Raw genomic sequence first — 24,074 nt, 5'->3', positions numbered from 1 at the left:
AAAATTTTTATAAAATATTTTGTTAGAATATAATTTATATTTTTTTTACAAATTATTATTTTTAATTTCTCTAACTAATGTGATTCATTGAAATAGTTTTGATTGAACTATATTAACTAAAGAAATTAAAAATAATAATTCGTAAAAAAAGTAAAAAAAAAAAAAACATCCTTAACATTATTTTATAAAGATTAAATTCAAATTGCATAACTTTTATAAAAAAAAAATAAACACTTAATTAAGCTTATTTTTTATTAAAAAGTTGTAACATATATATATATATATATAACTTATCCTCTCCAACAAATTAGGAAAATCATTTAAAAATTTATCTTCCAAAAATCGTTTATTCTCCAAAGTCAAACATGATCTTGTAGTAGTATTTTTAGTACGGGGGGAGCATGGTCATGTTGGCTAGGTAACAACCAAGTTATATTCAACTAGGTCGTATCAGCTAACGGTGAACGACTTGAATAATTTGTTGTTTAAAGGCTAAAATTTTAAAACATTTTGCAAGTTAGCCATGCTCCAGTATACAAGTAAAACTTATGACATTTTCAAACAAATTGAAATGTTTTGGCCAGACAATAAATGATAATATATCAGTTCAAACGAAAAGCATAAGCAAAGAAATTCAAGACATTCTTAATCCATCCAGCTACACGCAGTCCAATGGTTCAATTGCAATGTCGTTCTACAAATTAATCAGAAGTCTGCACAAGCATTTGTGTACACAAGATTCATGGTGGTATACAATACATGCAACACCCAAAAAAATTTGACAAATGCACAAGAGAACAAGTCTCTGATAAATCACACCCATATAAAATCTCTCAGCTCAGGAGATAAACACCTGACGACCACGTTAAAAAATTCAACATGATTCTACTAAGAGTTTCAAATCGCGCATCTCAGAAGTTTTCTTAACCAAGATCAGACACCTGACAGACAGCAGGCATATTGTTAATTGCAGTTGCACAAGAACCAAACCCCCACGCCTGACTTGACTTAGAATTTCCAGCAGTCATATGCTTATAGTCATCTCCAAGAAGGGTCGTTGAAGCATCAGCTGTGATGGCTTGGTTCTTGCCGTCTCCAGAACCCAGGTCATGCCAATCTGAAGCAAGCAAGAAGTCTGGACGAGTAATATTCAACAGGGACACGGCTTGATTTTCACTGTTAGGAGTCCAAATCTGGTCAACAGACTCTAATTTCACAATGTTGCCTGCACATGAATTAAGTAATTAAGATGGGAATATCACAAAGAATAAGAATAGATCCTTAACCGATAAGTTTAACACAAGAATTAACAAGATAACCTAACACGTCCAGTTTCAACAAAACTGATAAAGGAGTTTGTAGTGATATACCAACTCCATCATATGAAATTAGTAATAACTAGTTTTCTCTGACCCATAATATAAAATGAAACCTCCAAAATAATGAACTAGTTTCAGATTTTGCCAATGATCTATTTGAACATGTAAAGTGTGTTAAATGTTGTCAATGATCATCCTTCACACTGCACACTCAGAAGTACTAACCATTAAAGGCCTGAATGGGCTGTTCATCCAATGAATTCACATTGGCACCAAGAGCAGGGCACTCGTTCAATATTGAAGTTGCACCAAAAGGGGATACAGGGTCAGCATAGTCTTCCCATTCTGTCTCGTACACATTCAAAGCAGAGCTGTCTGGTCTGTCAACAAGAGTTGCAGTAGATGAATTTGAACTCTTGTCAGAATAATGGTTCTTTGAACTGCTCAGAGTCTTTGCCTGATAAAGTAAAGCATCCAGCAGACCACTATTTTGCAGAGAACAATCTGAATCCAGCGTACTAATTGGTGTAGGAGACTGAATGAAATCATCAACTGACTCGAGCAAAGGAGGTGGGGGAGATGTACCCCAGCTACCTAAATCAAGTTCTGGATATTGGAGTGAAGGGAGCTCCAACTTCGCCGCCTCAAAAGTTGGCTTAGAAGTAGAGGAATTGCCATTTGAAAGTGAATGGCTGTAACAAATTGAGCTGTGCGAGGAGGGACCATGATCAAGGGGTGCTTGCATTCCAAATGATTGTGCAATCTCATCAGAATTATTATCCTGAATTTGATCAAATGGATATAAACCATTTCTGTTCATATCACTGGAATCAATAAATGGCATTGTTGACTCTCTAAGGCGCTTATGCTTAGGAGATGTTGGTGGCACAAAACTACAATACTGAGAAGAATCAAGACCTTTTAGCATATTCCCATAAGCAGAGATATCAGGAAGCTCAGGCACATAAGGTAAAATTCCATGATTATCCTTCAGGCTGTCAAATATAGCATCATGTATCTCAAAACTGTTTTTCTGCAAGAAATCGGGATGCATTTTATTGCCACCATTAAGTCCACCAGTGCTTTGGCCACGCTGACTCTCCTGCAAATCTTGCAAACACACATCTGGAGGATAAAGTGGCAAGCCAGCCCGTTGACGCCTCTTGATCCGGGTGTTCCAGTAGTTCTTTATCTCGTTATCTGTACGACCAGGCAACTACAAGCAAAAGAAATTAACCACTATAACAGATTAAGGCAAAAAAGCATTTAATATTGGAAAGAAATAACTCTGGAAGAAACTTATTGCAACAATTACAATATCTTGTAACTCATGGTGGACATACTTGAAATGTTTTACTTGAAAGGTACTAAGATCTTTACTCATGAATCATGGTAAGTCACCTGAATAACTTAAACCCCTCAAATTTATAAAAGGTAAAAAAACTAAGAAAAAACAAAAACCATGAGTTTCTTTACAATTAATTCAATCTCAAGAAAAATGACACTAAAAATTCCATATACATACAATACTATCTCATAGTGTTGTACTGAAATGAATATCTCCCCAAGTATCATACCATAATACTGGTTATTAAACTCCCTAAACCAGTAAAATGATATCCAGAAAAATTTACAAATAATTTGTAAAACTCTCTATTGCGTAAAAATTGATATACAAATATATTGCAGCATTAAATGATGCTTATACAGAATAAGTGGCATTATATGCATTACGAATCTATCAAAAGACAAACAAACTGTATTCTATACATTGGTTAGAGTAGACCTCTATGTCAGCTTATAACATATTGGGACATACCCATCCACACGTAGATTATTTAATCAACTGTTTTCTTTATATATCCATGCATTTGTCGTTGTACGGCACCAAGAGATACAACTAGATTGTTCCATATTTTAGGGTAGACGTCAAAAAGAAAAGATGGTTATCAGATGGAAGTTCATTGATACAATATACACGAAAGACATAACGGTAGTGACATCACTAACAGCGAATAGAATTCAAAGATTTCACGAAAAATGTTTTAAAAAAATACATTACTATATATGTCAAGACATGCTTACATGTGCTGCCATGCGTGCCCATTTGTTTCCCATTTTGGCATGAAGTTCAGCAATCAACCGCTCCTCTTCTGAAGTAAATGCCCCTTTCTTTAAATTTGGCCTTAAGTGGTTAGCCCACCGCAGCCGACAACTTTTTCCACAGCGTAACAGCCCTGTGTGCTTCTGAACAGCATTCCAGTTCCCCTCCCCATGCTTATTGACATAATCGACCAAAATATCATCTTCAGCAGATGTCCATGGCCCTTTCTTCAGAACAACACCAGCACTTCCATCATAACCCTCATCATTCAACTGTGACCCACTCTGATCATTGGGAAGCACCTCATCTTCAACCTCGTTATTCATCTTTCTCATCTTATATAGTTTCTGCCCAAACATTCCACAACCATAAAGAAAAAGCCTTTAAAGCATACAAAAGTGAAAACGGATAAAACCAGGAAAAGTTCTAAATTTGCTTACACAACCACTAAATTTCATTTTTAAATTCCACTATTTTCAGATATTTCTTTTGCACAGGGCAAGCAGCTAAAAACCACATCAAGATAATATGAACAGAACAGCAAGAAATGATCCAAATCCATACAACTAAGAAAACAAGAAATAACCTTTAAGAAGACGCCTTAAAAGCTAAAAAGAATTACTGCAGCACATAAACTGAAATAAAAATATTCAAAAGGTACAATATTAGCCAAGCAACTAAGATGAAAGCTGGTAAGTAAAGCAGTGAGCATAAATACTCAATAGCCAAGTTTCTACTGCAGCGAAATCTGACTCAGTATTTAATGACGCTCTCCTGTAAACCAGGAAAACACGAAGTTTTTCAGACCCAAAAAAGAAAAAACATCCAAATCTATTACAGTATCAAACTAATCATGCTTACCCAAACCGGAATCAAATATAAAACGAGTAATCACATGATCATTGAACAAAAAAATCACGGCACGATTTCTACCCTAAAAAACCACAAAGGTTAAGCATGCATATATAACACGGAATTGATTCTTCCCAACACCCTAAATCCGGCCACTACAACACAGTACACATTTATTACAATATTAATAGCCTGAGCAAAGAGAAAAAAAATTGCAGCATTAAAATCATTTTAAGAGTTAATGCATTTATTACTTTCTTTATTTATTAAGATGATTTATAATTATCTTTAAATACATAAATATTTAATAGATCAAAATTTTCCACCAAACAAATTTAAGAGCAGCACGAAAACACGAAGGAAAAACAATTAACACTACAAGACGATACCTGAAAAGGAAGCGACGCTAAAATCCAAAAAAACGACTCGTTTGCGTGCAGGGAATCGGAACGAACTCGAATCGGAAGCTCAATTAAGCTCAGAAAGTAAAGGAACAGTGAAAACTGTGTTCCTAAAATTGAAAAAAATGAAAGAAACAAAAACAAATTATTTTCAAGCTGTTGTTAACGAAAGTCTAGATCAACGGCGAAAGGCTCAAAACGACGCGTTCTATCGATTTTGAACCCTAATTTGGAAAGAGAGGAGGAATTGGAATACGAACCGTAGTTTGTGAAGGATCAAGAAGACAAGAGAGAGCGGAACATGGAGGGAAATTGACAGCAACCCTCGCAAGCTCCTGTGAAGAGAGAGAGAGAGAGAGAGAGAGAGAGAGAGAGGGTTTTGTTTGAGAGAGGAAGTAGGAGAGAGAAATGTGGGAATGGAAATGGTACTCCAAACACCACCTTTCACTTCTTCAATGTTTCTAAATCAATCTTGTACTCTCGTTTATTTCATTCTTCAACTCTTCCCTTTAATTTATATACTACAATTTCTTCTTTTTTTAATTATTTTCTCCCGTGTTTTTTTAACAAAAGATGGTCATAATTATTTTTTTAACAAAAAATAAATACTTATTTTTAGACGTAATAATTCTTATATTTTTATATTTTTATTTATTACAAAATTTATATTAATAAATACTTATTTATTATTCATGTAAATGAATAATTTCATTCATTTAATGTATTAATTATTAATTTGACCATTCAAGTTTTGGTTGAAAGTTAAATTTTAAGAAAAGATTTAAATAATGAGAATTTTTATTTAAAATTTTTTAAATAAAAATAGGTTTATAAACTTTTCAAGACTCTCTTAATTATATATTTTTACGGTTTTTAATTTAACAATTTTGTATTATTTTTTATTTTTAAATTTTCAAATAAAGTTTGTGTTATGATAAAACTTAAATATAATATTTATAACATTTTCTCATCAAAATTAGAGTTTTGCCTAAATAATGTATGCCAATTTTTATCAATAATGTATTCATATTTAATTCTAACTTTTATTATATCAAGTAAAAATTATAATTATGATAATACTATCTATGATAATACATCTAAATTTTATTTTTATTTTTGTGGATACTTTTAGAATAAGAACTAAAAAAATTAATAATAACTCACTAAAAATAGAAAATATGTGCTTAAAGGAAATATTAAAATACATCAAATATATTTCGTTAAATATTTTAAATTTATAAACATAACCTCTATAAATAGATTTGATCAAACATTTCAATTAGCTAAAACTTATTTTATTAATTAAAAATTTATTCAACAAAAATAACTGTTTGGTAAGATAGTTGAAATAAGTAATCATTGATATTTTTTTAAAATGTTCCTCTAGCTAGCATTTTTTTAATACGCTACATGTTGTCTTTATTAATTTTAATAATTTTTTTTACACATTTTAAAAATTTACTACTTTTATCTCTCTCGGCATTAACTTTTTTCAAATCATTTCATCATTAAATCTTATTATAATACAATAAAATTATCAAATCATATTTTTAATATAATATCATCAAAATAGTAATATAAAATATTTTTTATTATTTTATTTTATTTAATAAATATTTTAAAATGATAGTAAAAATAAATTTTATAATTATTTAAAATTATATAATTACAAAATTTTAAATTTTAGACTAAAACTTAATTCTTATTAAAAAAATGTATATATTTTGCAAATATTATTTCTTAAGTGATAATATTTTTATAAATTTATTTTTTAAGTAAATTTTTCTTGTCATATTTATTAAATCATATTTCACTCTTTATCACTTCTAAACTAATGTTTTTCTTTTATATTTTTTTAATTTTTTATAAATTTTAATCATAATAAAAAATATGTTAAAAAATATATATTAAAAAATGTGTTACTAGCATTTTTCTATTAATAAATTTTTAAATAAAATTACTTTTAAATAATTTTATTTTTTTACAATAATTATTTATATTTTACTTCAATATTAATTTATAAACTAAATTAAGTGTTTGGTCCTATAAAAGTTACATAATATGAACTTAACTCTTATAAATATTTTTATTAATATATAGTTTTTAATTTTTTTTATATATTATTATTCTTAGTCCCTCTAACTAGTGTAATCTATAGAAATACTTATAAGTGTCAATTTTTGTAAGTATTATATCCTAAATAAATTATTTTATAAAGATTAAGTTCAAATTATATAACTTTTACATAAACTAAACACTTAATTAGTCTTAATTTATATTTTAAATTTTATTTATTTATTTTTTGTTTAAAGATTTATTTCTCTGTTTGATTTTATTTAATGTAATAGATATTTATTAAAATCAATTATAATATTTTCCGTTTTTAATTTGTAAAATTTATCAAATTAAAATAAATATAGCATATATTTTATTTTATTATTTAAAAAAATAATTTAACCTATTAATACCTACGTAATGCACAAAAAAATATTAGCTACTTAAATACACATCAATAAAAGCCATTTATTTATTTTTGTACGCAATAAATGCGAGACATATTTAATGCCTGGGAATTAATTAGGGGCAATTATACTACTGTCATTAAATACACATTAAAAAAAATTATTTATTTATTTATTATACAAAATAAATGAGAGACATCTTCAATGCCTGGGAATTAATTAGGGCCAAGTATACCAGTCATTACATTAAATTTATTTATTTAGAATAAATAATTAAAAATATATCATGCAACATTTTTTTAATTTTATAAATTTAAAAGAGTATATACTTTTATTAATAATGAATAATTTTTTTGTTCAATTATTCAAATTGGATAGACAATTTTATTTGACTAAATATAATTACTATGAGTGATAAAATTCTACCTCTAAATACATTTTGAGTATTTAATAAAATTTTATTCACAAGTTTAGTTAGAATAACCCTTATTAGTTTATTCATATACTTAGTGATTAATAAAAAAATTAATTAAATATTAAAATTTAAAAGTATATACATAATGTGAAAATAAAAAATTCAACTTGAAACAATAATAAATAAATAAATCCCTAAAAGTGTTTCAGTTTGAGAATACTTGTAAAAATATTCTCATTTGAGAGTATTCATAAAAAAAGTTTATGTTTAATGGAGTGTTTGAATAACAACTTATTTGAACACTTATTTAATAAGTTTTATTTTTGTGTTTACAAAAAAATAACATATCTCTTCAATTTAATGATATTGTAATAAAATAAAAATAACCTATATATTAAGACACTTATTAAAATTAATTGAAAAAATAACTCACGGTAGTTATAAATTATTTTTCATAAATTTTTTCAAACATGCCGTAATAATACTCCCAACACACCTATTCAAGAATTTTTCATTATTTATCGATAAAGGTTGAAAGTTGAAATTCATTTTTTTATATGATTTTTTAGTTGAAAATACAAGAAATATGAAAATTTTTGAAATATTACATGAACATGAGATTTTAGTAAAAGTCGTCTATAATGTTTTTATGTGTTAGAAATATCAATTAATATCAAAATTCGTCAAAGGTGAGATTTAAAAAAATAAACTTTTATAACAATAAATAAATAAAATTTAGGTGTGAAAAACCATTATTAATAACTTTTGGTGATTAAAAAATAATTATAAAAATATATAAACTCATCATCAATAGCTTTTATTTGTTTAAAAGTAATAAAAAGTATAAAAACTCATTATTGGTGACTTTGAATTATATAAATTAATCAAAAAAAATTTAAAAGTCTTCATTGGCAATTTTTAAGATATGTGTCTATAAATATTGAATAATTCTTATCTAGTTTATGGCCTATTAGAAGTAGAAGGTGCTCTAGTGAGATCTTTACGAACAGAAAAAAAATTGCAATCAGTTTGATAATTAGCGAGTGACATTGCTTTTTCAACTCGAACCAAAAAATCTCTTAAATATGATTTAAAATGAATCTTGTTCTATCGTTGATAAGAGATTTCTCCATGAAAAATATGAATGGGAGTTTCATGAAGGGAGGAGTCCTCAACTTGCAACAGATATGTAACGCCCCGAAAATATAATATTGTTTGAGTAAATAAATAAATAAATAAATATATATATATATATATATATTGTGGTATGATGATTGACTTGATGGTGATATGGATGTACGGATGTGCCTTAGTTTGATGGGAATGTATGTGTGAATACAGATATATGTAAATGTATGTATACATGTGTGTGATTGAAATTTGGATTGAAAGAAATAGGTTAAGTTCTGGTGCAGGGCATTCTCACTGTAGGAGATAATTCTCGCTGTAGCGAGAGGTCCCTTAGAGGAAGGCATGCGACTGTCACCTTCTCGCTGTAGCGAGAGACGTCTTGCTGTAGCGACAGTTTAGGGTGCATTTCTAGGTGCAATCTTGTTGTAGCGAGACCCTATCGCTACAGCGAGATTCTGCAAAAACCAGAATACAAATTTGTCTGAATTTTTTAATGCAGCGACAAAGGGCGTCGTTGCAGCGAGAGGAGTCACTATAGTGAGAGTGTCGCGACCAGAGGGGTATTTGAAGGATTAGGGTTCAAGGAGAGGGTTATTTTTCACGATTTTCCTCTCTCTCCTTCCCAATCCTCTCTACCTAAACCCATTCCTACCGATTAGAACCCCTCCAAGGATGTTTGGAAGCTAGATTGAAGGTGAGGGACACGTTTGGAGCTCTTGGAGGTAAGTTCCCATGGCTAGGGTTTTGGTTTTTGGTCCCTTTCTCTTATTTCTGAGGTTCTCTCTAAGTTCCTATGAAATTTATGTGATTTAGGATCAAAAATCGTGTGGGGGGCCGTTTCTACCATTACTTTGTATCGGATCTTTGTTTTGAGATAAGGGGAAGACTTTACTCTAATTATCTTTGTTAGAAATAGGTCTATTTGGTTGTTTATGGCAATGAGATAGAAATGGGAGGCGAAAATATGTGTATAGATGGATTATACGAATTGGGTTGAGTCCGGAGGTGTCCGACCTCCGGCACATTGTGTGAAATTAAGTGATGTGATTTGTGTTGGTTGTCATTGGATGCAAGGAAATGATGTGTGTATGATAGAAATGTGATTGTGAATACGTTGAGCATGATGTGTGACGATTGTGATGAAATGATTGGTTACAATGTGGATGAAATTGTGTTGACATGTCCTTGATTGCTAATTGAATAGTGTGAATAGTTGGAAATGAGTGTGGATGACATGTTGAATGAATGATGATGTGTTTGGGTATTGGAACTATGAATGGTTAAGAGATACACTTGGGGTGTGGAAGATGGAGGCAATAGAAATACCTTAGGGAAGAGAGGGTGGTGGTGACACCAACAGTGAGCGTGGGTGCACCACAAGCCACACACTCTTCTCCTGACTCGGCCTCTGACTAATACCTTTGCCTAGGGGCTCAATACCGTACATGTTGTATCCGTGGAGCGGGAGCTATTCAGGCGATCATCCATAGTATAACTGAGTAAGTCCTTGAGGTCAAAGGCATCAGGAATTTGTGATCACAGTGTCACAATGAGCGTGGCTACGTGCAGTGAACGCACGTGTGTTTGTGTAAATGTGTAGATTTGTGATTGGTGCAGTAACCGCACCTATGGTGATTGAGAATTTGGATGCATGATGATCGTTGACGTATGCTCCTAATGTGATTAGAATTTACGTATAATGAGCCTGGTGAGTCTAATGCTTATCTGTGTGTTTATACTAGTGTAAAGGACTCACCCTTACGTTTATTTTTCATATAACCAAGACGATCAGCATCGAGGCCCTTGAAGGAAGGAAGGATGAAACTGTTATAGGACTTAGAAATTTATTCCGAAAATTTGATGTATATTTAAGTCCTGTAGCAAGTAAAGATGCAAATTGTACTCTAATTTCTTATTTGAAACGTTTTATGAAATTGTTCTTGAACAATTATCTGAATGAAAAATTTTTACTACTCTGAACCTTGCAAAAATATCTTTATTCACAAATTTAAAATTAAGGTGTTACAAGATAAAAGAGGATTTTTTTTCAATCACATAGTTTGGGCTCCTAGAATATGGCACCCTCAGAGTTTTCTGTTTGATTGTATTGAAAGGCCTAATGAATTAGGATTTTCCTATTGAGTCAAGTCATTTTGGAACAAGCATATCATTTATGATGAAAAAGATGAGCTTCAAGAAAATGATTCAGAGTTCTTACAGGGCGGAACCATGTAGTACCAGACATAAGATAGATCTTCCAAAGACTTTGTAAGTTACAAGTAAGTGAAAGGAAGGTGTTTAGACATATGGTAAGTTCATCATAGAAAAAAATATGAGTATGCTCCTATTAATATACTTTAATGGTGAGACTATTACAAACACTTGTGAATGTGTATTATTTAGGTATAAAAAGTCAACATGTGTGTATATAAGAGATAATGTATTATTTAGAGAAATGAAGTATTGGCTTACTTAAAATATTGAATTTGAGTTTTTGAAAACAAGGGAAAGTATTGTATATAGGTGTCCAATATCCATATTTGGCAGTTTCATTCAATATCACATAATTTCAATAATGAACGATGTTGATGTTCTACAAGTGTTTCAAATACATTAATAACGTTATCTGATGAATGAAATATTTTCTCACTTGCAAACAGATTTGTCGTGAACCTTCATCAAAATATACAGAAAAATTTATGTAGTCTAGGATGCAAGCCTAAGTCGTCTCCCATGAATCATTGGACAAGTGACCAAATATCAAACATGTAGTGTGCAATGTATTTAGAAAGCAAGTAAAAAAGGGGGGGTTTTGTGATTTCAAGTTCAATCAACTTAAGTAGAAAATTAAATTGCAAAGTTCAATCGATAAAATGTAGTAACCCCTAGTTCATTCATATAAACTCTATCCCTATTCCTCTCAAGATTTAATACTCTTCCTCTCCTCCCAGAATTAGGTTGATTTAACAAGCGAAAATCAACCTTATGTTTTCATATGAATTAAGCAATCCAATGAACTCCAATCTCTCATTCCTTGATTACGCAATCTTGGAATTAAACAAGAATTAAGCAATTCAAATTTAGAATTTCCTTAAAACGAATTAGGGTTCATTACGCAATGCTCCCCTCATTCAACCATTAATTCAATTCAGGAGTTTGGGAGGAAGAAATTCATGGAAGAAAAAGATTTGCATTAATATTCAAAAAAACAAGAATTCAAGAATTCATATGAACTCACTAGAGATTACAAGAAAATTAACCCTTCATGAGGATGGGTCTCACAATTGCAAAATGAAAGTAAAGAGAAATCAATAACATCAATACAAAAATCAAAGAGAAGTAAGGAGAAAATGGAAATCAAACCCTAGGTTGGACCCTTGGCTGTCACCCAAGGCCACCCTAGGCTCTCCAAGTGTCCTCAATTTAGTAAAGAAGAGAAAAGGTACAAAAAGTGTAAGAACTCCCTACCCTAATTTGGTAAAAATCTATTTATACTAAAGCTGGCGCCGCCCAAAGTAATTACTCTCATTCTTTCATAGTAACCACGCGCAGCATCAGTTGGGTTTTTCCTCTCTAGAGTGATTACTATGAATATTCATAGTAGTTACGCGCAGCACTGGGACGTTTTGGGTCTCTGGAGTGATTACTATGAATATTCATAGTAACCACGCGCAGGTTTGGTTGATTCTGGGCTGCTGTAGTTGTCACTTTAAGCTTTGGAAGTGATCACTTTGGTCCCTTTGCTGGAAGTGGCTTGCTGTAGTTGTCACTATCAATATTGAAAGTAGTTACTTTCACCTCAAATTCCTCAAAATCCAATAATTCTTCAAAATAAGCTTGGGGATTCCTGCCATATTATTCAAATGATCAAAATATGTAAAATAAACTATCTAAATTCATGTAAATTAACAAAAAACTAAGAAACCTATATTATTTAGCCTAATTGGAATATTCATCTTATTTACACTATCTAAGTCTATTCTTTTCTATAAAAAGTAATAAATGATGTATAAAAATGTAGTAAAATGTGGATTCATCATTATCCATCAACCCTTATCATTGGGTTGTATATTGTTTTCAAAGAAATAACAATTAACATTGATGACAAGGAAGAACATGTAAGCATTGTGCCAAACAAAGACGTAGAATGGATAAATGCTAAAAGTGAAATTGATGACTTTGAATCTGAAATAGAGTATGTAAGCGGTGAACTTAGTAAAGATGAGGATATAGATGACAATAGTGATGATGACTGATAAATTCGTAATTAGGCTATTTTCTACGGTTCATATATTTATGTTTACTCTTTATTTTAATTAGATTTTACAGTAATTTATATGTTAAATGTACAGTTTAGTATAAATAGGGCACAAGTGGATTTTGGGTGCGTACTGAACCCAAATTAATGAAAGATCAAAGCTTTGCAGTAGTCAACATGCTCAAATCATTTCAACAAGGCCTTACATGGCTGTGCTCATCTATAGGAAGTCCAATTTAAACCCTATAAAAGAAATATCTCAGGCATCTTATTGGACACACCGTTTTACATCTTATCTTTCACTCTTCGATATATCTTTTATCTTGTCTCTCTTGCACGGGATCATTGACATATTCTTGGTGGGCTTAGAGTTTCGAGCGACCATACTTGAAGACCGAGAAATCATCTTTTTCTAGTTTACTTTTTTCAATGGTTTTATTTATGATTGTTTTAATTTTTCTTTTTAACATGAGTAACTAAGTCTATATAACTTGAGCTATAGGAACTATTATCCATGAATTTATGGAATTTTGAAGTTTGAATATATATTTGATTTTTGTTTGTGATTAGCTTTTATTCTATTGCGCATAATTATAATTATAATTAATTATATCGTTAGGCGATCGTACCTCAATTAGTTAACAGATCTATAGGATAAAATAAGACAAAGGATTAGGTGAATCAAATCAATCTTTCTCTTCCAATCGTTATTAAATTAACAAATTCATAGGTGCTTTATGTTTTCTTTAATTAATGTCTTGCATGATCATTGAAGATATTAATTTAGAGAAAAGAATATTAGTATTACTGTTTACAGTGAAAAATGACAATTCTGTAAACAAATAATCCAAGAGCAATCTAGGGACTGGATTAGGCCATCTTCGGGTTCTTTTAAGTGTGTTGTTAATGTAACAATAAAGTGGACGTTCTAGAATAAATAATTTAGCGAGAATAGTGAACATGAAACGCGTAAAACTGAATCACAACGTAGATGCTCTTTACAGAAAAGTGCTGAATAAGAACTAAATTAAAGAAAGTGATAAGCAACAAACTGGAATTAAAATGCAGAAAGGTAAATGTGCAAGAATGTAAACGTATGACTTCTCACAACAGCGAACAGCGGCCACCGTGAGTCTCCTTGTAGCTGGTGTCTGGCGCGATGCAGGGTTTCAGTGTACAGAGGTTTTAGGTATGGTGACAGGGTGCAAAAAGTCGTCCTCTGTAAAATGACGCTTTTGAGTATTTATAGGCAGGAAGACCACTACCATTCTCCTTCTTTTGCAGGCACTTCTTAGTAACTATCTTCAACTATTGATGCCCATTATCTACGATTACTTGTGATCGTGTTGTTGGTTGGGGCTTCTTTCGTAACCGCTATCGCCCACGATCTTCTTTGCATAGTGGTGAATGTTAATGACTACTGGTAACCGCTTTTAGATTTTGCAATGACTTGACCTATCAAGACTTTTTGTTTTTCTATCTTTCAAGTGTTTTTGGGAGAAATTTAGGAGGCTCGTTTAGTTTTATGGCCTTAGAATAATTTCTCCTTGACTTCTCTTTTCGGCTAATTCTAGGGTTTTGAGAGCTTGTCTTAGTCTTGTGGACTTATAATATTTCCTTTTCTCATTTATGTTTTTTGAGCAATTCTGGAGGGACTCTGGAGCTCAACTAGGCTGTCAAACTTAGAATATTTTCTGACCACTTCCTGTTTTTCGAGCAGTTTTTGGTGTCAAGGACTTGGAAACTCCTCAAAAAGGCCATCAGTTTTGTGGACTTAGAATATTTTCTGACCACTTCCTGTTTTTTGAGCAGTTTTGGGTGTCAGGAACTTGGAAACTCCTCAAAACTCCTCAAAAAGGCCATCAGTTTTGTGGACTTAGAATATTTTTTTTGTCAGTCCTGTTTTTCGAGTAGTTTTGGGTGTTAGTTACTTGAAAACTCTTCAAAACTCCTCGAAAAAGCTTTCAATTTTGTGGACTTTAGAATATTTTTTTGTCATTCTTATTTTTCAAGCAGTTTTAGAGGATAATCAATGAGGTGACAAAAACCTCTAAAATAGTTTGAAATGTTTCCTTTTGATAACTTTTCAATACTTCTCAAGTTTAGACCTATTTTTAGGCTCCTTCCAGATTTTCAACATTTTGTCGAAATATTGCTTCCTTCAACATGATTTTTAACTTAAAATTTTTTTCTTACCCCAAACAATTACATAATCATTGGGTATTAATAGTATTTGTATGAATAATTGGTGATCATAAGAAAATCAAGTTTAGAGTTAAACGAAAAAATAACGTAAAAGATTGAATAAAAAACCCATATGTCCGAGATTCCTCTCTTAAAAGTTCAACTATGACGTTTATTACGTTATTTGCTTTTATTCATAATTAATTTTATAATTAAATTATAGTTCTTACTTAATTTCACATCTTTTAGGCTCAAACATTTGAATTAAAAAATTCTTAATAATTAGAAATCAATCTTTGTAGGATGATATCTTGAAAACCTATTTTAGAATCCTTTATTACTTCTCGACAAGTATACTTGTCCTTCGAACAATGCGAGACCCATTTGTCAAACACAATGATTGAGTAACATTTATTTGATAAGCCATTTTTCATGCATTCCTTAGATATTGATGTTATGCATGCATTTGAGTTTTTAAAATATGCAAACGGGAGTATGTATTGTTTTCAATAATATTGTTTAAGAATTAAAATTTAATTTTTAATTATTTTATATTTTGCATTTAATAGGTTATTCTGATATAGATATAGAATTGTATTTTGGAAAGTAACTCAATGAAAAAAAATAATTATTATACAAATAATTAAGTGTTACAGTATATTAAATAGAACGAATTACAAAGTGGTTGAGTTAGAACTAAATATGTTTTATTATAAATGCGTGAGGTATATAATAAATTATAAATAACTTCTTCGTGCTACTTTTAGAAAAGGAAGAATTTCTCATGATTAGAAAAAATTGTATTCTAATATAATTGCAGAAAATATAAAGTCAATGGTTGAAATAATAATAATTTTAGAAAAATAATTATTTTAAAAAAATTTAAATTAAAAGAATATTTTTATGGAATATAATAAACTAATTGATTAAAAGGGGCTTTAGAGTATGGTGAGTCAGAAATGTGGGTCGAGTGTATGGCAGGGACATGCATATGACTTCTCTCGGTGTACTTGTTGAGCTTGAACTTTACGCGCCCAATGATTTTGTGGAACTTTTTTGTTTTGTTTTTAATTTCAATTTTGTGTAAAATAAATTTTAAATTATTTTAATTTCAGTTTTATGGTCATGAACAGTGATTGTGGTTAAGAATGTATCGATCTAAAATATATTCGTTATATGCTATTAGATAGACTATATTAAAACGATTTTAAATAATGCTATGATAAAAATGTAAGTAAAGGGAAAAATGTCAACATTTTAAGATGTACAAAAATTATATATAATATATATTAAAATTAAAAAAAAAAGTAAAATACATCGATCCAACACATTTCTATAAAGGAAAGTAAGAAAGGAGAAAGAATCATCATCACAACTTATAAGAATTTTGGGATCTCAGCTTTTGGAGACCATGACTCACAGAAAACATTATAATTCTTGTGTGAACAAAGAATAAACAGGATAAATTAAATTTCTTATTCTATATTTTTAGTTTATGTTTTAATTAAATTTACTATTATTTTTTTTATCACTTCTTCATTAACTCATGCAGCACCAATGGTTGGAAAGAAACGAACAAATTTTTTTTAATAAATATTTTTTAAAATCAAATTCTAGTTAATTCTACAAAAAAAAAAAAAAAACTGATGAATCTGTAATTAACTTTGAACTGAAGTCGACTATTCAAAAATAAAATATTTTTGCAATCTTAAATTTTAACATCTCCAACAAAGTGAGCTATAAGATTATGAATAGAAGTGATAATTCTAATGTTTTGGAATGGTATCAAAGATTCTATGTGAGCTTTAGTGGCCTCTTCGTCCTTTTTTTATAATCCTTTTCTTTACCATGGTTGCGACTAACTAGAGTTCCTTTTTGTATACAAGTTTCAAGCATATTATTCTATTAAATATGAAGAAATCTTTAAAATAATAGCATAAATCCCTGAAGTTTTAGACTTCTCAAGCTTGAATCTATAACACTTTAGAGTTTAAAAGCTTGTAGAAAGAAATCTAATTCTTACCAATTATTCTATTTGAAAGAATCTCTTTTCCCACTCTTGTTCTTTATTTGAGTTATTGGTTTTTCTCTTCTTTAATTTGCTTGGTTTTAAAGTTTATTAATGAGATTGGTAATAATTTTGAGAGATAGTTTGACAAAGACTCAGTTACAAATTAGATTTGGTTCTTTTTTCTTTCTTTCTTATTTTTTTTTTGAATTTTTTGTGCTTTATAATATTCTTGTACGTGCAACTCATCCTCATACTCAAAACATTATTTATTTTACACTTACATTAATAACCAATGCGAATTAATAACTTGTTAATTCTTACTCACACTTTTGTACTAAAAAATAAAAATTATTTATTAAATAATAAGTTAAAAGTAAGTGAAATTTGAGATGTTACAGTAGTATTAGTCATTCAAAAAATTATCTCAGCTAATCATCAGGCTTAAGGTTTCCACTTATACTTTTTCATCTGTTCCCCTGTTTGCAGTGAGACTTACGATTCTTCAAATACATTGAAAGTGCTGCTTCCTCATCCTCGATATTCAATGCAAGTTGCTTCAGCTCCATTTCTTTGGTATCTGTTTGTTTCCTTTATTTGCAATTTCTGACTCCTTCTTCCTACTGTTTTTTTTTTTTTTTTGCTTCAATGGCCAAAGAAGCCCACTTTTGTCTCCTGATGAGTCATTGACTCATATAGAAAATTAAAAAATTTTAAAATATTTTATTGAATTAAAATTGTAAATTAATGTAATTAATTAAAAAATTCAATAAAATGTTGTAATTGCTGACAAATTGATGAATCGTTCATACATTGATCGATAACATTTAAATTTTGAAGAGATTAGAAGAAAAATGGCAATTGAAATTGAAGAGAAGAATTGAATCACTGCAAAAGACATTTGTAGGAATATGAACTTCTAATTATGGGAACACGATACTGACAAGGCATATAAAAGTAAAATTTTCTGTTAAAGAAGAGATCTTTTATCTTTCTTTTTTAGTACATTATGGAGGCATGAAATTTTAGGTTTTCGTACAGTTTACGTAAAAATGGTAGCTAGAACAATTTTCTTACTTCTTTTCTAGAGAATTCTTATGGAAATTTGGGTTACATTCCCCTTTTTCTTTGATTTTTGTAATGAAATAGTAGCTTCTTTCATTTCACTTATCTGCTGTAAGCTCTTTCTGTGAACATTATTTCTTTTTTTGTAATATATTTCAATTTTAGATTATTTACTTCCATTATATCTAGCTAAATATCTTGGGGTTGAGTAAGGATGAACTTATTCTTTTACTCCTTGCAATGAACTAAGCATTGAATATAACTCAAGATACAAACTTTAATATAACATTTTAATTATGAACTTAATATCTCTCTGTTTTACGTGAATGAAATTGATGAAAAGGAGCTCATGGCTGAAAAATTGTGAACTTTCTTGAACTGAGATCAATTTGCTTGTTATAAATTATCTAGGAATAGAAATTTATGATGATGTGGTTAATGAGTTTAAATCTTAATGTTGAACATTTTTTATTTTATAATTTACTTATTATAAATTATCTAGGAATAAAAATTTATGATGATGTGGTCAATAAGCTTTACTCTTAATACTGAATGTTTTTAGTTTTATCTAAGAAATTAGGAAGCTAAATTCGTTTTAGAACCAATTAATTAAGGAATTAAAATTGGATATTTTAGAAATTCTTTGTTGAGATAAACAAATAGAGCTAGAATGGAATGATTTTGAATATTAATTTATTTTTGAATTGCTAAATTTTTTTTAATGGAAGATCATTTGAGTTCACCCTGCCTCTATCACATGCTCTTTGAATTATTTTTTATATATATGATTTTTATAAATTATATATATATATATAAATATGTTATTTTTTAAAAAATTACAAAAATATAAAGATTAAAAATTATTAATGATAATTTTTTGTATAGGTACAAAATTCAGAAATAAAAGACAAAAAAATGATAAAGTGTTATAAGTCGCTAATATTTTAAAAAAAAATAAAAAAAATCAAAAGTTGTCGATGATAATTTTTAATATAATAATAATTAAATATTAAAAGTACTAATTAACAGTTGTCAATGACAATTTTTTTTAAAAATTTATATTTTTATAATTTTACTAAAAATCTCATATTTTTTTAATTTTAAAAAAATTATACATAAAGAAAGAGGTCACACTTTTTTCATCCCTAGTCCCTGCTTCTCCGAGCACCGAGCCCCCTTCTCCTCTCTCTCATAAAAATGTTACAAAATTCATTTAAACAAAAAAAATTTGCTTAAACTTATTTTGAGTAAAAAAATTTTATTATTATTCTTTATTTTTATTTAAGTGAAAAGTGAAAATAGAATTGGACATCTAATTTTTATCACAACAGGAGAGAATCTGGATTTATACGACAACTTTTTGAGTTTCATTGTTAGAGCTCTTGTCTTTCTTTGTAAGTAAATCTGTCTAATGTACTTCATAGTTTATATTAATCTTTTAAATTTGGTTTTGTATTTTATGATTAAATTATTTTTAAACTTAATTTTTAAAGCAAAACTAATTTTTAAGATAATATTTACTTTTTGAAGTAAAATTAATTAATAATTTTTAAGGTGTCTTGTGAAATTAAGAGAACATTTTTCATTGATATGTAAAATAATTTTTTCTATTAATTTTACATTAAATGTGTATAATAGAAAATAGAGATTAGTCATTTATTTAAGAAATATATAAATGTTATTTAATCTCTAAGATATTAAAGTAATTAGAACTGTTAATTTAAATAAGGTATAAAATTTCTTTACAAGTACCGTGAAAAGCACCAAGTTAATTTGTTGTAACTGTAATGCATCATTGCATTAAATTAATGTATTTTAAAAATAATTTTATAATTTTTATTAATTATAATATATTTTATAGAAATTTTTATAAAATATTTTTATTTTTCAAATTTATTTTTAATAAATAAAGTTGATAATAAAAGTTTAAATTAAAATCTAAAAATATAAATATTAGTGATATTAAATAATAATAAAATATAATAATTAATTTTAAAATAATTTTTATATTTTTATATCTTTAATATAATATTATATTTAAAAAATATTATTTTAAATATTTAATTTTAATTATAAGAACTAAGGTTAATAAAAAATATAGCGCAAATGTCTTCTAAGCGAAGATATAAGATATTGGTTTCATGTAATAAACAAAAATATTAGAAATAGAATATTTTAATGAGTAATTTTGTAAAATAATTTAGCCATATGATAAATGTCTTTGGCATTGTCAAAAGCACGAAAATATTTTTCAATCTTCTTAAAATACATATAAATTTCCTTAAACTAAAAATACTCACTTGCGTACTAAAGGAGCACTGCAAATTTAATAAGTGTTTTATTCATATTTTTTAGCATTTTTTTTTCCTTTAGTCACTTTGAACTAATTTCTTTTGTTTTGTTGTTTACATTTCTGTGAACAAAATACTTAATAGTTCTTCTGGTTGGCACGATTTAATAAAAAATAGACATCTAATTTTATATAGATTACAGAATTTTATAAAAATTTTGTAAAGTATGTCAGCAATAAAAAGTTATATAGATTACAAAAAAAATTAGTATTGTTCAAAAGAACTAAAATAAAAAGTTATTAAAATATTGAGAAAAAATAATCAATGTAGCCTATACCCCATTTTACATTGCCAAATATAATTACACATTGGTGTTAGTCACGTTATTGTCTTAAACGAGTCGTTAAGTTAAAGTAAGTACTCTTAAAATGTAAGTTGATAAAACTTTTTGATAAGTGCATCAAATCGTTGAAGTGACAAAGATTATCATCAACAGGGATAAGTGTTAAGTATCAAACTACAAAAATATTACTAGTTGGGTCACAAAAAAAGGGTATATATAGTAGTACGAAATTAAACACAGCAAAATTGTAAAACTAAAAGTAAAGGTGAAGAATTACAATTAATAAATAGATAAAAGTAAAACTTAATACAGAAAATAATTAACAGGACTGCAGAATGTAAATAATTCAAGTAGAGAAAATGGATTTTTGCAAAGATTAATAAATGGGTTAAGTTTAGAATCCCTTATCCCTTTCCCTTTGCTTAAAATATACTTGTAACTCAAAATATAGCCAATCTAATGATCAGGTTGTCTAAATTATTTAACTTCAATCCCTTGGTAATTGCTTCTAAAACGACTTTTAATCTCTTAATCCCTTAGGTAAACCAAAAACGTTCAACATTAAGAATAAAACCCATATGACTACATTATCATAAATTTCTATTCCTAGACAATTCATAATAAACATTTTAACTCCAGTCCAAGAAAGTCCACAGCTTTTCAACAATGAACTCCTTTTCATCAACCCCATTCATGTAGAACAGCGAAACATTAAGTTCAGAATTAAAAAGTTAGATTAAAACTTCTATCTTGAGTCACATACAATGTTTAGTTCATTGCAATGGGTAAAGGTATAAGTTCATCTTTACTCAACTCCAATAGATTTAATAAGACATAATGGAAATGACAAGAAACAGACTAAAATATATTGAAAAGATAAGAGTCATGTTCAGTAGATAAACTTACAGCAAACGAAAATGAAAAAGTTACTGTTCCATTACAAAGGAAAAAAGAACGAAGAAAGGATGTCCATATTTTTCATGTAAATCCTAGTAATGAAAGGAAAGGAATGACCTAGCCAACATTCCTTACAGAGGAATGTTCAAAAACTTAAAAATTCTGTCTTAAAAAACGCAAAAAGACAAAAAACAAAAAAGTTCTAAGATACTGTTTTTTTCAAAAAATTATGTTTTTATAGGCTCTGTCAGCATCATGTCCCCACAAAGTGTGTCCTGTAGCACTTAGCTTTCGCTTTTTAGTACAATTACCACTTTTTGTCTAATTTCCTTCAAAAATTCAATTGCCAACATCAGAATATGAATAATCTATATAAATTTTTCAATACTTGGAACATTCTATTGAATTTTTCAATTAATTGCATTAATTTATGGTTTAAATCCGATGAAATATACCAAAAATCTTTAATTTCTTAGATGAGTTAGTTACTCATCATAAGTACACTTAATTATAATCTCTTAACATCGTGAAACAATTTAGTCTTTTAATCATTTTTCTCTATTTTGGTCATTATTACAAACATTATTTCTTATTTGATTTATTTTAAATGGTCACACTATCGATGTCTGCTACAAGAATCATGGCTACCCTCCCCATTTCAAGAAAGTAGGCACAATCAAGAATTGTGGAGGAACTCAAGGAGATGGTTTCGAAGAAAATGATCATGATCTTGTTTTTGAAACAGAAAATATGGAATGCACAAGCATGGGATTCACTCCAGATCAGCATAAAGCATTACTTTCACTATTGCAAAAATCTGAGAAACAAACATCTCACTGCTAATCCTTCAAATCAGGTACGATTTGTGCGGTATCAGACAAGGATAAATCAAGACATTGGATTCTTGACACAGAAGCAACAGATCGTGTACGTTTCACTTTGTCAGAATTCCTATGTCACAAGAAAATAAAACCAATTTCAAACTCCCAGATGGTACCCTTATTACTATTCAGATATCAGGTTCAGTAATTTTTTCTGGTCGTTTCGAATGGATGATGTCTTTTACATTCCAAATTTTAATTTCAATATCATTTTAGTTTCAAAATTGATGAATGGATCTTGTAAGGCATCTTAGACTTGGACATTTGTCACATGAAAAACTGGTTGTCATGAAGAAAAAATATACTTTCATTGATTATAATAAAAGCAAAGATCCATGTGAAACTTGTAGTTCTGCTAAATAGAAAAAACTACTTTTTTGTAACAGTCAATCTAAATCAAATGGTATCTTCTATATTGTTCATATGGATATATGGGTCCTGCCTCTTATCCCACTGTTTTGGTCATAAATATTTTCTAACACTCATAGATGACAAATCCACAAATACAAGGATCTACTTCATGAAACAAAAATCTGAAACATCACAACTTATAAACATTTTATTGCTTTTTTAGAGATACAATTAATAGAAAAGTATTAGATCAGATAATGGAGCTGAGTTCAAACTAACTGAATTCTACATGACAAAAGGAATTGTGCACCAGACTTCTTGTGTGTTGACTCCACAACAAAAATATATTGTGGAATGAAAGCATCAACACATCTTAGGTGTTGCTCGAGCCCTAATGCTTCATTCAAGTCTGCCAAGAAGCTTCTAGACTAATGCAGTGAGTTACTCAGTTCATCTAAACAACAGAGTGCCTACAAAATTTTTATCAGATCAGAATCTCTATCAAGTACTTTACAACATTGTTCCTGATATCTCAGGCTTGAAGATTTTGGAAGCCTTTGTTTTGCTTCAACCGTCTCCGCCAATAGGAAGAAATTTGACCCAAGAGCAAAGGAATGTATATTTCTAGGTCTAAAACCTAGAACAAAGGGTTATCTCCTATACGATGTCAAAATCAGATTTTTTTGTATCAAGACATACAAAATTCTACGATCACATTTTTTTATTCTTTTCAGACATCACAAACAAGTGTTCTACCTTATTCACTATAAAGAGAGACAAGGCAAGATTAGTGGCCAAAGGATATACTCAAACTGGAGGACTTGATTACTTGGAAACTTTCAGCCCAGTGGTTAAAATGACTACTGTGAGATTGATCCGCTATCTTGCATCTATGAAAATTGGTATCTCCACCAGTTAGATGTAAACACAGCCTTTCTTCATGGAGATTCATACGAAGAAGTACACATGAAGCCATCACCTGGTTTGAAACTCCAAGATTCTAACCTTGTATGTAAGGTTTAAAAAATCACTGTATGGATTCAAACAAGCTACCAACCAGTGGAATAGAAAGCTTACTGAGGCACTTCAAGACTTGGGATACAAACAGTCTT

The 24,074-nt window shown here is 29.2% G+C and overlaps 1 protein-coding gene across 5 annotated transcripts; it reads right to left on the bottom strand.

Moving 5' to 3' along the window:
• Positions 1 to 648: 648 nt before the first annotated feature.
• On the bottom strand, positions 649 to 5,161 carry LOC113864627 (transcription factor MYB33-like). Of its 5 annotated transcripts, none has more exons than XM_027498565.1 (5): positions 4,937 to 5,161; positions 4,665 to 4,786; positions 3,405 to 3,770; positions 1,545 to 2,535; positions 677 to 1,225 (listed from the first exon to the last, which is right to left on the bottom strand). In XM_027498565.1, the coding sequence occupies exons 3-5, from the start codon at positions 3,756 to 3,758 to the stop codon at positions 924 to 926; spliced, it is 1,647 nt and encodes a 548-aa protein (XP_027354366.1). In that variant the 5' UTR covers positions 3,759 to 3,770; positions 4,665 to 4,786; positions 4,937 to 5,161; the 3' UTR covers positions 677 to 923. The 5 variants fall into 5 exon arrangements, with proteins under 5 accessions (XP_027354365.1, XP_027354366.1, XP_027354362.1 ...); XM_027498561.1 differs by having other exon boundaries at positions 4,665 to 4,742; positions 4,937 to 5,141; XM_027498564.1 differs by having other exon boundaries at positions 649 to 1,225; positions 3,405 to 4,786; positions 4,937 to 5,141.
• Between the last annotated feature and the right edge of the window lie 18,913 nt (positions 5,162 to 24,074).

Source organism: Abrus precatorius, unplaced genomic scaffold, assembly GCF_003935025.1.
Source record: "Abrus precatorius isolate BTA unplaced genomic scaffold, Abrus_2018 Scaffold4, whole genome shotgun sequence".
In the NCBI taxonomy this organism is placed as follows: Eukaryota; Viridiplantae; Streptophyta; class Magnoliopsida; order Fabales; family Fabaceae; genus Abrus; species Abrus precatorius.
Note: the sequence above shows the minus strand (reverse complement) of the source record. Positions and strands in the feature narration are given on the sequence as shown.